This window comes from Benincasa hispida, chromosome 12 (genome assembly GCF_027475165.1).
Source record: "Benincasa hispida cultivar pf3 chromosome 12, pf3_genome.v1.1, whole genome shotgun sequence".
Taxonomy (NCBI): Eukaryota; Viridiplantae; Streptophyta; class Magnoliopsida; order Cucurbitales; family Cucurbitaceae; genus Benincasa; species Benincasa hispida.
The window spans coordinates 12,540,689-12,557,399 of NC_143489.1; the positions used below are offsets into that span (position 1 = coordinate 12,540,689).

At 37.2% G+C, this 16,711-nt stretch overlaps 2 protein-coding genes across 3 annotated transcripts; one reads left to right on the forward strand and one right to left on the reverse strand.

The window, feature by feature from the left end:
- Positions 1-30: 30 nt before the first annotated feature.
- On the forward strand, positions 31-3,886 carry LOC120068317 (putative protein S-acyltransferase 14). Its single transcript, XM_039020034.2, has 7 exons — positions 31-671; positions 1,289-1,535; positions 1,638-1,729; positions 2,166-2,289; positions 2,374-2,459; positions 2,561-2,626; positions 3,350-3,886. The coding sequence occupies exons 1-7, from the start codon at positions 483-485 to the stop codon at positions 3,476-3,478; spliced, it is 933 nt and encodes a 310-aa protein (XP_038875962.1). The 5' UTR covers positions 31-482; the 3' UTR covers positions 3,479-3,886.
- An 8,266-nt stretch (positions 3,887-12,152) lies between these two features.
- LOC120067703 (uncharacterized) lies at positions 12,153-13,334 on the reverse strand. Of its 2 annotated transcripts, none has more exons than XM_039019247.2 (2): positions 13,055-13,334; positions 12,153-12,963 (listed from the first exon to the last, which is right to left on the reverse strand). In XM_039019247.2, exons 1-2 carry the CDS (start codon positions 13,112-13,114, stop codon positions 12,373-12,375), a joined length of 651 nt encoding a protein of 216 aa, XP_038875175.1. In that variant the 5' UTR covers positions 13,115-13,334; the 3' UTR covers positions 12,153-12,372. The 2 variants fall into 2 exon arrangements, with proteins under 2 accessions (XP_038875175.1, XP_038875174.1); XM_039019246.2 differs by having other exon boundaries at positions 12,153-12,975; positions 13,055-13,301.
- Between the last annotated feature and the right edge of the window lie 3,377 nt (positions 13,335-16,711).

A 16,711-nucleotide genomic window follows, 5' to 3' on the forward strand; every position in this document is an offset into this window, starting at 1 on the left:
ACAAATATTGTCGAAAATATCGGCACGTACAGAAATTTAGTACTACAATTTTACGACATTTCTCTAAAAAAGGGGGAAAAAAAGATAATTTGCCATTTCTTCCTCAAAAACTTGGGACTAAAAACCTAGTTTGACAAAAAAAAAAAAAAAAAAAATGTCTTCCGTCGCACACGGTTTGTTGTTTTTGTACTAAAACGACGCGTGGGAACCTATCGAAACGTATAATCGGAATTATCCTCATAATTTTGTATTAGGGGCACTTTCGAGTTTCTTCATCTGGAATTAGTCCGTTCGTCGATCCCACGGTTGGATTTTCTTAATTTCTCTCTTCCAATTCGAATCCTCTCCTAATTATTACAGAATGTTTCCCAATCGGCTCTGAAATTTGAACTCCGGTCATCTTCCGGTTTCTCATTCCGATTTCGCACTCCGTTGATGATTTCTCATCGCTTCCTTTTGCGAGATCAGAATCAGGAGCAGACATGTCTTGGAATGTCTTCAAATTCTGCACGGCACTGCGTGCTTTGGGTTTCATCATGATCCTCTTAGTTCTAGGTATAGTCGGTCTCTCCTATTACGCTTTGGTCGTCGTCAACTATGGTCCGGCTCTCTTTCGCGGAGGCCTCAATTCGCTTACCGCTCTCCTAGTCTTGCTCTTGTTTCATTCTTTGGTAATCTATTTTTCCTCTTTTTAGCTGCAATTCCATTTGCATACTAGGCCAACTTAATTTGACTTTCCACAATTTAGCTACTTGGAGACCTCAGCAGTTCCTGATTTTTCTTTTTCCTATTCTTTTTATCGTCTTTGTATTGCGAATTTCGAATTTGCTTTAAGATGAGTTGCTTAGGAAATGTGAACTTGTAGAAATCTTAACATTCTAATGCAGAAATTTATTGCTTATTGTATATTGTTTCATATTAGTTTTGGAGCTTGGCAGGTTAAAATTTCAGCTGAATCTTCTAATTTCTTTAGAGTCCAAACTTAACATTACCTTGTAGATTCGTTAATTGCTCTAGGTGACCACCGTTTGCTTTTTCTTTTATCTCTTTGTTAGCTCATAGAAGGGCTTTATGCAGAGAATAGAATATCTCTGGGATTCTTCTTTTTGGTTTGTTTAGGAAAACGCCGGTGCTTCGGGCCAAAATAACTAAAAAGAGAATAAAACACTATGCCTTATTACCAAATTGAAATAATGTGTTGTGGTAATGTTTGCGTGTTCATCTTTAAAATAGAAAATGTATATATCATATAGCTTGAAACCTTCAATTTACCAATCTGTTTATGTAGTTGGCGATGCTATTATGGAGCTACTTTTCTGTTGTACTAACAAATCCGGGATTTGTTCCACCTTATTGGAGACCTGAATCGGATGAAGAGAAAGGCGATGCTGATCCATTAATGGCATCAGAATACAAAGGTCCTGGTTCAGGGCCAGAACAAGGTACTGTGCCAAGTGACTCTGCAAATCAAAAAATACGGTTTTGTCGCAAGTGCAATCAGTTTAAACCACCTCGTTGCCATCATTGTTCTGTTTGTAAGTTCTTCAATCTCTTCCTAACTTTTATTTCCTGTTGAAGCTTACTATCGTCCTAGCCAGTAAACAAGATATAAATACCGATTATTCTTTCTTTGGTAGGTGGAAGGTGTGTATTGAAAATGGACCATCATTGTGTGTGGGTCGTCAATTGTGTTGGAGCAAAGAACTACAAGTACTTCCTGCTTTTTTTGGTATGCACAACCAGAGTATCTGCATCCTTTAATCCTTCTGATCTTTAGTTCTTTGTTTCCAATTCCATGGTTCTCGTGATGGATGGTCTCCTATGAACCTATAGTATCCGGTCAAAAAATAAATGATGCCACTTAGATACTCATGGGTGTATTCTAGTTCTTTGGGAACTTTTTCAATTGATATAACCTGCTATTTTAGATGTTCTAGTTGTGCTATAGAGATGTTTTCTGATTGTGTTATGGCAGCATCATTGCATTTCTTGTTTTTATGATCTGTGTGAGACAAAAACATTGTATCCTAGAGTAGTTGAGAATCTAACGTCTTCTTCTTCTGGCATTTCTAATGTCCAGCTACAACTTTGTTTCATCAGTGCATGGCTAGCTAGAGATATATGGAAGTTTCACTAATCGGCTCATTCTGTTCATTTTTATACAGTTTTACACATTTCTTGAAACAACCCTTGTCACTTTGTCATTATTGCCATACTTCTTAGCTTTTTTCTCTGATGGTGATATAACGGGAACACCTGGCAGCCTTGCAGCAATATTTATCACATTTAGTAAGTGCATAATTGAAAACATTGTTCAATAATTAAAACATTTCGACATATCTCTAATATTTTTTTTTTTCTTGTGCCGTACAGTTTTAAATTTAACATTTGCACTGAGTGTTATGGGTTTTCTGATATTGCACATATCACTGGTAGCAGCCAATACTACCACAATTGAGGTAAGGCCTTTTCTTTTAAGAAGCAGTATTTTGTTTGCTTTACTTTTATACATTTTAAAGTGGTTGAATTGGTCTATGGATATTTAATTCACCTTTGCCAGGCATATGAGAAGAAAACCACTCCGAAATGGCATTATGACCTTGGTCGCAGAAAAAATTTTGAGCAGGTATCTTCCTCTGAGCTCACTGGCCTCTTCCTTGCAGGCATTCTTTTATTCACTTATTGGTTGTGTAAGTTATCTGTTGGTGCTAGACAGCTAGACGCTGATTTTTCTTATCGATGTCCTTATTTAGTTACAAGCTACCCAAGTTTCCAGAGGCTTGATCTCTCTAACAGAGTTTCTTTTATCGTACTTACTCTACCGCTCTTAGCTTTCCAAATTTCCCTATTTCTTATCTTTTGCAATACGGCTTTTTAATTTGTCTGTATTCGAAAATGACATGTTGGTCCCAACTGTCCCTATCTTGGATTCATAACAACCTACAAACTCTACTTCGCTGCTCCTGTACCTTTTTCTAAGAGTGCGGGCAAAATAAACTGGTTGGCATTATTCCTCCTATCGCTATCCCATATTGAAGTTGTCAATCATATTCAGTTAGTCAAAATGCATCTATGTTCAAAATTTTAGGATAACAAACCAAACTTTTCATCATCTACGAAGATTTATATCAATAATATCCTCAAGGACCTAACTTTTTGTAACATTATCTGCAGTACCAATGTTTTATGGTAGTTTCTATTAAAAGGAAATCTTAAAAATTGAATTCAACTTGTGAAATTAAAATTGGATAGCTTATAACATGTGGGGACAACTTGGAATTCTTTGTATCAATTTCTTATATATGCCGGAGTTCTTTTGCCAACAACACTAAATTAATTCATGAATCAGGTGTTCGGAATGGATAAGAAGTACTGGTTTATCCCTGCATATTCTCAAGATGACCTAAAGCGGATGCCTAATCTCCAAGGCCTCGAGTACCCAATGAGGTCAGACTTAAATCTACTTCAGGAATTGTAAAATCAAACTCAGAGTTAAAATGTGCAAGCTCCCATTGTTGGATACATAGATAACTAAATGATTGCATCAAGGGGAGAGATCCTGTGGGGCAGAAGATTTCACCTTGATCCTTAAATTGAATGAAAGGTCAGTTAAAATTCCTAACAAACAAATCATAAAGAATAGCCTTCTCAGGTGGCGCGCTGTATAATAATAGTTTGAAAAGCCATTTGTCTGCTTAGTGATGCACAACAATTTTAGCTCTGTGTCAAATTTTAGCACAATGTTACCTTTTTATGTATATTTGTTATTTTGTATGAAACCTTTCTTAATTTTGAGATTATACCCTAAACCCCGATTAAATACTTTCAGAAGACTCCATCTAGAGCCCTTGGGAATTAGTCATATTATTGGAACTTTTTGAAGGCCCATGTTTTTGCAGATTATTATTATTACTATTATTGTTAGATCGCTTGATCTACTTCATTTTCATATTAAAGTCAGTTGTGGGGGGCTGGGGTAGCGGCCGTTTCCCTCTATGCGCATGTGAAGGGAGGAAAGATAGTACTGGCGTCAATAAGTAGGAGCTTGAAATTTTTAGTTTTGGAAAATAAAATATCCAAAATTCTAACCATGGTTTAAACATTCTGATTATTTAATACGGAACTTATTTATTTTATTATTATTACTTTGGAACTCTATGTGCATCTTTCTTGCTAGGGGATTTGAATCTTCTCAATCCTGAGAGAAGGATTACATATCAATTATTATTATGTTATGCAATCAACTAAGTTGGAACTTATCTATACCTTTTTTTAGTCCTTCATTTCATTGTTAGAGAAAATTTCGTTTTACCTCTTTACATGGTTAGATGAGCTAATATTAATTTTGATTCAATTACAAAATTAGTTGATGAATTTTGAAGTTCGTGCTTATTTTGTCCTTTTAATTTTTTTTTAATTTACAGTCTTACTAGACGTGAAATTGAGGTTAAATTTTTATTATACAAATTAGAAGTTTAGGTACTTATTTGACACAATTGAAAGTTTAGAGGTTTAATAGACACTTTAACATTCTAACTAGATAAGAAGTTTAGAGTTTTAAGATTAAACTTCTAATTGAACCGTTGATTTTTTTCCCATTCAATTGAGAGCTTGAATAAATTTGAATATCTTATCAAAATGATATTGAAAAGTATTATTTAATAGTATAGAGTTCTATCTCAAAATCAATTGGTAACGAGAGTAGTCCATCCAATATATCACTCTCACACTTATGGGTTTGAAATATGTTGAAGAACAAAACAAGTGGAAATAAATATTAATTGGGGAGAAAATAATAATGTAGGGATTTGAAGACATGATCTCTTAAACCACTTATTTTGATACTATTTTAAATTATCAATTAATCTAAAAATTTAAACTGATGGATAAAGATAAATTTAAGTATAATATGTTGAAAATGGACCAAATTTAACGGATAAATCATTAAGAACTTGAGAGTAATCATTTTACCTAATTTTTGATTGGACATGGCATCCAAGGAGGGGCAAGCTTGAGATGACCAAGTGGTTTGGGGGTTGGTGTGGTCAAGCTAATCAAATAATGCATGATAGGTTAGGCGAACATCATACTTAGGTTTAGTACTATGAAAATACTATACTCTCTTTATTTAAATTATTTAAATTATATATTTATCTTCATAAATATTAGTCAACGATGCATTAATATTAGTGGGTTACATTTATCTTATAAAAATATATTGATGTGACACACCATAAATAGAGGGAGTATGGAAAAATTTTCGACTAGAAACTTTCCCATTTCGACTAAAACGGTCAACAACAAGCTCGAAATGTTTGGTGCATGAGGGTAGACATGGTCATTGTGGAGGCAAATTTCCATTCCTCCTAAATTTTATACTTCATTTCACGAAAATCGGATGAAGATTTTTTGTTGAGAAAATTCTATTGTTTTTTTTTTTAAAAAAATAATAATTTCACTTCAATAAATTTTTCAAAATTTTCTATGTTTAAAAGTTCATTTCCAATATAATTTTTATTTTAAAAAAATAAAATTTTAAAATAAAAAATATATATTAAAGCTGCAAAAATACAATCAAAATATTCCATTCTCATAAATTCTAAAAGTTAAATTTTAAATATTAAAATAAACAATATAGTCTTATATATGTTCCGTTCTCAAATTTGTTATTGTGAGGTCATCAAAGTAAGAAAGCTGCATTTGTTAGTGTGATGTTGAATTTAATGTTCATCCTAGCTAGTTGTCACGGTCATGCTTGTCTAGGGTTTGTTGCCCATGGACGCATGTCCGATCCAACTCCCTTCTAGCATACTTTTATATCATGTATTGTATTAGTTTAGTTAGCTTGCTTTCTTTATATTTTCATTGTAAGTGACCACTCGCCCTTTTGCATATGCAAGGGTGCCAGTTGGCTTTTTGTTCAGAATGCATTATGTGGAGATAAGACTAATCATCACTTCTCCATACCCAGAGTAGTACTCTATAAAGCTGTTGTTGTTGCTTATTGCTTTCTAGCCTACTACAATCTTTCTTTCCTTATTCGCACTCACAAAAACTGCTTATGAAAACCTTTTCTCCAAACCCGTTTTCTAAAACCGTTTTCTAAAACCGTTTTCCCTAAAACGGGGGTGGAGTTGCAAGAGGTACTCGGTGTGCCACCGGCAGTCCGTATTGAGTTGGCTGACTTGTTCGTGAGTGGGAACAAGTGCCGCACAATCACTAAGAGAAGCTTCCGAAAGAGCGATTGTGACAGTTGGTATCAGAGCCAAGTCGGCTCATAGAGGGAAAGATCAGTGATCATGTCGGCGACAAAGAACCTAAACAAGTCCCATGTGGACAGGCTGGTAGAGATGGAAGAGCAAATGCTCTAACTGAGAGAGGTCCCGGATAGTATCCGTTTCCTAGAGACTCGGCTACAAGAAGTTGCTGAGAAAGCCGATGGAATTGATGCGGTAGTGGGCCGCCTAGACGGATTACACGTCAGAGAACTAATGATGAGGGTAGAGACCCTTGAGACCAAAACAGCACGGTCTGGCAGCTTTGAAAGTGGCAATAGCTCATCGGGCTCTATTGCCCACATAGAGAAGCGTGTCGAAGAGTTGGACGGCTCCCAAAAAGCAATAATTCAGATGGTAACGAATTTGTCTGAAGACTTTCGATCGGTTCTTGACCTATCCAGAGCCGAGATAGCGGATGTGAGCGCAAGGGTGAATCTCACCATCCGAGCGGTAGGGAACCAAGCCCCATCTGGGGGAGCAATGGCAGTAAGCAGAATAAAAATCCCAGAACCGAAACCCTTCTGTGGGGTGCGGGAAGCAAAAGCCCTGGAAAACTTTATCTTCGACCTTGAGCAATAATTCAAGGCGACGAACACGGTGACTGAAGAGTCGAAAGTCACACTAGCAACGATGCATCTGGCTGAAGATGCAAAACTATGGTGGAGATCGTGATTTACAGACATACAGGAAGGACGATGCACAATTGATACTTGGGATAGATTGAAACAAGAACTTCGCTCGCAATTCTTCCTTGAAAATGTCGAGATCTTGGCTCGACGAAAACTCCGAGAGCTGAAGCAAACAGGTAACATCAGGGACTACGTAAAACAGTTTGCAGGACTCATGTTGGACATACGCGATATGTTCGAGAAAGACAAGGTCTTTTGCTTTATTGAAGGGCTGAAACCGTGGGCGAAATCAAAATTATATGAACAGAGAGTACAAGATCTCCCCTCTGCCTATGCGGCAGCTGAATGGCTATACGACCTTAGCACTGACTCACAAGATGTGAGGAAGCAATCAACTTCCTCAAGTGGGGGAAACAGAAACAGTCGTTCCAGTCCTCCCAGACCTGGGAGAGGAGACAAGAACACGGGGGACCGTAAACCATCCCAACTGAGATCAGGAAACAACTGGCGGTGGCTGTCGCAACAGCATAACAATTACAATTGCCCCCTATCTTGTTTCATATGTAAAGGGCCACACAGGGCAGGCGAATGTCTGAATCGGACCGCGTTCAATGCTTTTCAAGCCACATTAGCCCCTACTCAGAAGACAAGGCTGAACTGGGGGAGACAGTAATCGAGCCAGCTGCAGAGATTGAGAATCCCAGGATAGGGGCATTGAAATTCTTATTTGCGCTCTAGAAGAAAATGGGAAAGGCGACGGAGCCACTAGAGAGGGGACTCATGTATGTGGACGTTTAGGTCAACCAAAGATCGGCCAAGAGCATTATGGTCGACTCTGGGGCCACCCATAGCTTCATGACTGAAATGGAAGCCCGCCGCCTGAACTTGACCTAGGAAAGAGATGCAGGGAAGATGAAAGCTGTGAATTCTGCAGCCCTACTGATTACGGGGATAACGAAGAGAACTCCGGTGAAGTTAGGAGACTGGAAGGGCCTCGTTGACTTCGTGATTGTCAAGATGGATGATTTCGACGTGGTATTGGGGATGGAGTTCCTACTTGAACATAAAGTCATACTAATAGCCCTCGCCAAATGTCTAATCATTACCGGATCTACACCCACTGTAGTTCAAGCCAGTATAAAGCAGCCAAATGGGGTGAGAATGATCTCAGCCCTCCAATTGAAGAGAGACCTGGCCCACAACGAACCCATGTTCATAGCCATCCCGATAGAGTCAGTTGAAACCACAGAAGAGGAGATCCCCCGAGACGTTTTATTTGTCTTGGAAGAGTATCGAGATGTCATGCCTAAAAGCTGCCCAAGTCCTTACCCCCACGAAGGGGGATTGACCATGAGATCGAGTTGTTACTAGGGGTAAAGCCACCTACCAAGAATGCATATCGGATGGCCCCGCCAGAATTGGCCGAACTCCGAAAAAACAGTTAGACAAATTGTTAGATGTGGGATTTATTAGACCGGCAAAGGCCCCTTACGGAGCCCTAGTACTGTTTCAAAAGAAGAAGGATGGGAGCCTCCGGTTATGCATTGACTATCGGGCCTTGAAGAAGCTCATAGTCCGCAACAAATATCCCCTTCCTATCATTACTGACTTATTTGATCAGCTTCACGGCGCTAAGTATTTCTCGAAGCTGGACTTGCGGTCGGGATATTATTAGGTCCGAGTTGCTGAAGGAGACGAACTTAAGACGACCTATGTCACGAGATATGGAGCCTTCGAATTCCTCGTGATGCCCTTTGGCCTCACCAATGCTCCAGCAACTTTCTGTACCTTAATGAACCAAGTGTTTCACGAATACCTCGACAAATTCGTCGTAGTGTATCTCGATGACATTGTGGTCTATTGTGCCTCGCTGGAGGACCATCGATATCACCTCCAACTAGTCTTCGAAAAATTTAGGAAAAATCTGTAGTATGTAAAGAGAGAGAAGTGCTCCTTTGCCCAATAGCGCATAAATTTCCTCGGCCACGTGATTGAGCATGGTCGGATTGGTATAAAAGAGGGTAAGGTGGCCGCGATCAGAGACTGGAGGGTACCATCATCCGTGACCGAGCTACGATCCTTCCTCGGATTAGCCAACTACTATAGGTGGTTCGTAGAAGGATTCTTAAGAAGAGTAGGGCCATTAACCGAACTGCTGAAGAAAGATAGCCAATGGAGCTGGACTGCTGAATGTCAAGCCTTTGAGGGCTTGAAGAAATTGATGATGATTGAGGGGTCGGTCCTCGGAATTTCCGATGTGACCAAGCCATTTGAAGTCGAAACTGATGCTTCTGACTTCGCGTTGGGTGGTGTCCTCCTCTAAGACGGACACCCCCATCGCGTATGAGAGTAGGAAACTAAATGATACCGAACGAAGGTATGCCGCCTCCGAGAAAGAGATGTTAGCAGTAGTTCACTACTTGAGGGCTTGGAGACAGTATCTCTTAGGGGCCAAGTTCGTGGTCAAGACTGACAATAACTCCATTTGCCACTTTTTCAACCAACCGAAGTTGTCGTCAAAACAGGCACGGTGGCAGGAGTGTCTAGTGGAGTTCGACTTCCAATTCGAACATAGACTGGGGAAAAGTAACCAAGCGGCCGATGCTCTTAGCTGAAAGAGCGAACATGCGGCCCTGTGCATGTTCGCCCGCCTACAAGCAAGTACATTGAGTGCAACATTACGAGAAACTGTCAAAACTCACTTGACAAACAACACAGCAGCACAGGCCATCATACAGTTGGCCAAAGAGGGGAAGACACGCCATTTTTGGGTGGAAGACGATCTACTATACACCAAGGGCAATCGCCTCTACATCCCCAGATCCGAAGAGTTACGAAGGTCGCTGATGAAGGAGTGTCACGACACACCGTGGGCAGGACATAATGGTTGGCAGAGGACTTATGCCCTCTTGAAACAAGGCTACTACTGGCCAAGCCTTCAGGACGATGTCATGCAATTTACCAAGACTTGCCTTTCTGCCAACAAGACAAGGTCGAAAGGGCGAAATTCGCGAGTTTGCTGGAACCCTTACCTGTGCCCTCTAGACCATGGGAGAGCATGTCTCTCGACTTCATCACACATTTGCCCAAGGTGGGAGAGTTCGAATCGATCCTTGTTATCATCGACCGATTCTCAAAATATGCCACTTTCATCCCAACGTCGAAGATGTGCACAGCCGTGATGACGGCCCAGCTGTTCTTCAAACACATCGTGAAATTATGGGGCGTCCCCGCGAGCATTGTTAGCGATCAGGACGGAAGATTCACTGGGACATTTTTGACAGAATTGTTCAAAATATTGGGGTCGACACTGAGTATCTCCTCTAGCTATCATCCCCAAACTAACGGCCAGATGGAACGCTTCAACAGTATGCTCGAGGAATATCTGCGTCACTTTATCGACGCTAGGTAGAAGAACTGAGTCCAGTTGTTAGATGTGGCTCAGTTCAGCTTCAATAGCCAGCAGAGTTCCGCGACTGGAAAAACGCCCTTCGAAGTGGTGTGCGGTAGACAGCCACTCATGCCACGCTTGGTGGATCACCCTTACGCAGGCAAAAGTCCTCAAGCACATAACTTCACTAAGGAGTGGAGCAAAACCTCTGAGATAGCTCACGCCTACCTGGAAAGAGCGTCAAGAAAGATGAAGAAGTGGGTTGATAAGAAGCGGAGGGCCCTCGAGTTTCAAGCTGGGACAAGGTCCTGATCAAGCTACGACCGGAACAGTTTCATTTCCGAGGCCAGGGAGACCAATGGCTAGTAAGGAAATATGAAGGTCCAGTGGAGGTAATTGAGAAGGTCGGGAGAACCTCATATAAGGTTCAGTTACCTTCATGGATGAAGATTCATCCTGTCATCCATGTGAGTATCCTGAAGCCCTATCATCCCGATCCTGAGGATGAACAACGAAATATGCTAAGGTGCCCACCGGTCACGATGAAGAATTCCACTGAGAAAGAAGTTGCACAAATCCTGAATAAATGTACGCGCCGTATTGGAAGACCCAGACGAGAACTGACAGAGTTCTTAGTGAAATGGAAGGATCTCTTCGACGAAGAGATCAGTTGGGAGCGGGCCGAAGATTTGAAGAATGCAGCTCCAACCATCGTAGATTTTGAACAGGGTCGGTTGACGGGGACGTTAACCAATTAAGTGGGGGAGAATGTCACGGTCATGCTTGTCCAGGGCCTGTTGCCCATGGCCGCATGCCCGATCCAACCCCATTCTAGCATACTTTCATATCATGTATTGTATTAACTTAGTTAGCTGCTTTCTTTACATTTTCATTGTAAGTGACCACTCGCCCTTTTTCATATGCAAGGGTGCCAGTTGGCTTTTTGTTCAGAATGCACTATATGGAGATAAGACTAATCATCACTTCCCCATACTCGGAGTAGTACTCTATAAAGCTGTTGTTGTTGCTTATTGCTTTCTAGCCTACTACAATCTTTCTTTCCTTATTCGCACTCACAAAAACTGCTTACGAAAACCTTTTCTCCAAACCCGTTTTCTAAAATCGTTTTCCCTAAAACGGGGGTGGAGGTTGCAAGAGGTACTCAGTGTGCCACCGACAGTCCGTATTCAAGTTGGCTGACTTATTCGTGAGCGGGAACAAGTACCGCACAATTGCTAAGAGAAGCTCTCGAAAGAGCGATTGTGACACTAGTCACCCTAGTAGTAGTTACATTTGTGTGCTTGACTAGATTGAACACTCATTAAAAAAAAAAAATAATGATGGTCGTCGAAATACATCTATTATTATTTTATTATGTGTCTTACAACATTAATTAATATAATTAACAACCAAACTTCTCTCTTATAAACAAAGAAAGAAAAATCAATGTTTAACTGGTACAATTGAATTTCCATTCTATTTAAAAACTAAATATGATTCAATCCATCACATCACTATCTACCATCCTTCTTACAATCATAAAGATTTCGACATATAACATCGAAGACATAAATGTATGTCAATTATTGTTGAATTATGCTTATGTAATGACATTTTTTTTATTCATAGAAGATAAATTTGATTTTCATTATGATTTTCATTAAGGTTGTAATATGAGATGCCTTTAAGCAATACAACTACAAGGAGTAAAATAAAAAATTCAATGAAAATGCTCAAATCTTTCTTTGGCTTCTTTTGTAATCACGCAAGCCCTAAATTAATTAACTAAAGTTCTCGATTTCACTCAATATTCTCAAGTGATGAATTAGCAATATTAGCCTGTGGTCCAAAATATTAAACAACAATTTGATCATCTCAAATAGAGAGAAAAAAAATCATGTAACAATACAAATAAATTTGTCAGCAATAAGTACAATTAATTCCCCCAACCTAACCTCAAGAAAGAAAGGAAAAGGAAATAAAAACATATGTTATAAATTTACACAAATGACAAAACTGTATTCACAAGGGTGGAAAAATTAAAAAACGACGCCGTTTTGTCTGAACACAAAATTCACTTCCGGATTACAAACTCCTCCCCTGACCGTCGATCAACATGCTTGATCCATTTTCCCTTCCCTCCGCCGGACCCCGAATTCCCTCCGGCCGCCGCCACATGCGCTATATCCAAACCCTTTCCCACCGGCAAAAACGCCGATCGAACCAGCCGCCGCGTTCCGTTATCCGTAACACTTTTCCATCTGAAACTCGAATCGCTTCTCGAGTTCGCGTTCTTGCAAATCAAAACCGCGCCTCTAGAACTCAGATTCGCAAGTTTCAAAACTCGACTGAAATTCCTTCTCTGGCTATCCACCACCAGAAAATCTATGCCTATAAGTCCTTCCATAACCTCCTCTGGCTCTCCGACGATCACTTCCGGCACTAATCCCGCTCTTTCCATCGCTCTCGAATATTCTCCCTCCGATCTCTCATCAGGAACTACACACACGTGTCTCCCTCCGACGTGACGGCGAGCCACCGCCAAACCTATACTCGTCGCAATCGCTCCGCCGCTCGACCACGTCTCCAGAATAAATTGCGCACTCCATCCCGCCGCCATCGCTGAAATCAGTTCCGCAACGCCGGATTCTTGATGAAGATCACACTTCATAGAAAACTGAAATACATCAATCATAAGCTCCAGAAAAGCCAAAAGGAAACAGAAATTCCAAATCAAATTAAACGAAATTTCTTACCGATTGAACGGTCTCGATGTAGGCTTTGGAAGCCGTCTCAGGAGACCAAACCAGCTTCATTCTCAATTCTCCGGTACGATTCTATTCCTCTTTCGATTCGATTTCGTAACCTAGGGTTTCTGTTTTGTGTATTTTCCTCTGTAAGTCGCAGTTTCGCTTTCGTTTTTTGAGAAACTGAAAATAGTTTTTTCTTTTTTTAAAGGTTGAAGAAGCTCAAATTTGGGGGTAGGGTTTTTATTCTCTCAAACATTTAAAAAAAAATTAAAATTAAAATAAAAATAGATATGGTTGACCTTTGACATTGCCTAATCTTTTCCATCGTGGATAGATTGGATTACCACCGCGGTTTTTCTTTATCTTCTCCTTATTGTCAACTAATAATCTTATAAAATTACCACCAATATATATATATATACGGATTAAATATGAATGTTTTTTTTTAGAGAATAACTGATATATTATATTGCCGACCTTCAACTTAATATTATATGTTTTTTTTTGTGTGGAAATTTATGTTATTTTATGATCCACTTGCATGTGTTTTTATTGCGCTTCTCGTGTGAGAATTTTATTAGTTGAACTCCATGATGTGTTTCTTTTTAATTATGGTGAAATTGATTTATTTTTACAATTTGTTGTTTACTTATTAGATGATGTAAGTACCTTATTTATTTATTTTTTAACAGTTAGGTAACCTAATTTTTTAGAAAAGAGGTATTTGTAAACGTGTCAAAATATTAAGAATATGAAATTAAAAGTGAAATTGTTTTGCTGACTAAAATCAATCAAAGCTTGTGAAAGGATTTTACTTTTAAGGGATATGACCCCTAAAATATGCTGAGCTTGCACTATAAGGTTATGGGACTTTTTTTTTTTTTTTTTTTTTTTTTTTTTTAAATAAAGGTAGGTTTCAATAATGTGTAGTAAATACATTGAACTTGTATTTCAATACGTGAGCATTTAATAATAACTTTTTCGAACAAAATTTCAATATAATATCTTATTAGGGTTATTTTTAAATAAATAAAAATAAATCAACTTATCTATAAATACAACAAACTGTCACTATCTATTTGTGATAGACTGCAATACATAACCATCAGTGTCTGATAGATAACATTTTGTTGAATAAAAATATTTTCAGTAATTTTATCATTAAAAATAATTATCTAATTTATTATCTCTTATAAAGTTGAAGGTTTGGTTTTTTTTTTTTTTTTGTTTTTTTTTTTTTTTTTATGTTGTATTAAATTATTACATGACTGTGGACTTTTCTATTATACGAAAGTAACAAATTGTGAAATTATAATATTTGAAAAATTATACTTTATTGTAACACCAAAATTTTTATTTTCAGATATATTCATGTTCGCACAATTTTAAATTTTATATTTTGTAAAGTCAAAGTATGAGTTGAAGCAAGGAATAATATTTAAAAACCTAAAGAAAAAAGAAAACAAAGCATTTATTTAAAGAGGAAGAAATAGTATGGAAGAATCTAGAGAATTTGCGAAAGAGAGAGATGTGGTAGAAATATTATTTCGAAGTATAGCCGTTTCGATTAGGCCGAATTATTAAGCGGTCTTGACTTGACTGTTTTCTTATTATTTATTTATTTATTTATTTATAATTTTCATTTATGAAGATAAAACTAAAGGGTAGATAAAATAGCCACCTCATGTCCATATATGCATTTTTCCCCTCAAAAAACATTTTCTTTATTTCATCTTTCGAAGAAATTGTCTATGTAAAAGCGGCCGGTTTTTTCTTTCTTTTTTTTTTTTCCTTTTTTTCTTCCTACCAAACTAAATTAAATCATGTTTTTTTTTTCTCTTAACAAACTATATTCCATTATAATAAGTCAGATATTTTTTCATTTATTTTACTTTATATTACTTTTATACCGATCTTTATATCACTTATTTAAGTGTTTAATCATAACTTATCACATGATAAATGTTTTTTAAAATTTATTTAAAAATCTTTTATCAATCATGATTAAAGGGATTTAATGGAAATAGATACAACTTAAACTACACCTAATTATTACTCATAATTTTAATGGACAAAAGTTTAATGATTTTAAGTTTTTTCCCCTTTTGGTATGAAATAAAATTTTTATACCCAATCATTTTATATATTTAAATTACTAGTTTAATTTGAACTTTGTGATTTGTGTTATTGAACTTTTAAAATTGTCTGAGGTTTTTAAATTTTATATTGTGTCTAATAAGTTTCTAACAAACTTTAAAAGTGTTCAATAGGTTACGTTCATGAACTTTCAATTATGTGTCAATATAACATATTAAAAAATTAAAAAATTAATTCACATATTGAATATAGATTTGGATTTTATGTGTTTAATAGACTTTTAAATTTTCAACTTTGTATTTAGTGAATTTGTGAATTAAAAAAAAAAAAAACTGAATAACTATCTATTGATCAAAGACCTATCCTAGATACAAAATTAAAAATTAAGAAATTTACTCGATACAAAATTTAAAATTAAAATTTTAGAGAACTAAATTTATAATTTAGATCTAATTTTCCGTGTCAAATACTTCTATTTTTGAAAATGTAAGAGATAACAATGAAGTATTCCATATTTGAAATTAAGTTACGATGACTTTTAGGATAAGTGTTTTTAAGTGTAGAGTGATAATAAAAAAAGGAACAATTAAGTGCCTTTTGGCTGGGATCAAGTGTATAGGCACAATTAAGTGTTTTTTTTTAAAAAAATGTTTTTTTTAATTGAGAAATTTGTACAAATGATTCCTATTCAGATGTCCACACGAAATTTGGCCTCACTTTAAAAAACGAACGAAAAATGGTCTTCTACTAATAGTATCCATACGTGAAAGTATCCATTTGACCTCAAAACGCATTCGAGGGCCTGTTTCTAGCTCCCTGCTCCTTCATTTTGATCCTCATACGACAACTACAAATTTTTCTTCAAATTTTATCTTCATTTATTTAGATTCTTCTTCCCGCTTCTCGCTCTTACTCTTCGCTCTCTCTCCTCACACCTTCGTCTTTTCTTCATCAGACACACTTGCAATTTTTTTCTACAGAAAAAACTGCAGAAAGAAGAATGAAAAAAGAATTACAGAACAAAGAAGAAAGAGGAAAAAGTTGCAGAACGAAGAAGGAAGAGAACAAAAACGTTGAACGAAGAAGGAAGGGAAAATTTTGTAGAACGAAGAAGGGAGGAAAAAATGCACAGAGGTAAAGGGAAGGTGAAAGGAAGACGAACCAGAAAAATATGAAGATGAAAAATGGAGAGAGGAATTTTGTAAGAGAACCAAGTGAGGAAAGATTAAAAACGAAAAAAGGTTGTAGAAAAGAAATGAAGAAGAAAGAAGGTTAAAGTGGTAAATTCATACAGTGATAATTATCAACAAAAGGCCAAATTTCAAGTATATTTCGAGTAACTTACAAATTTTCTTGAGTAGCTTACAAATTTTCCTTTCTAATGTGCTTTTTAGTACTTTGAGAATCTTTAAGAGTGGGTTTTGATTGGATCCATAAAACAAATTTATACTCTTTTTACACCATTTAAGTATATCTCAATTATTTGAGATACATCTTTTCGATTAAGAATCTACAATTTGATTATATCTCTTCATTCTTATATGTAGTTGAACAATTAGAAAAGAA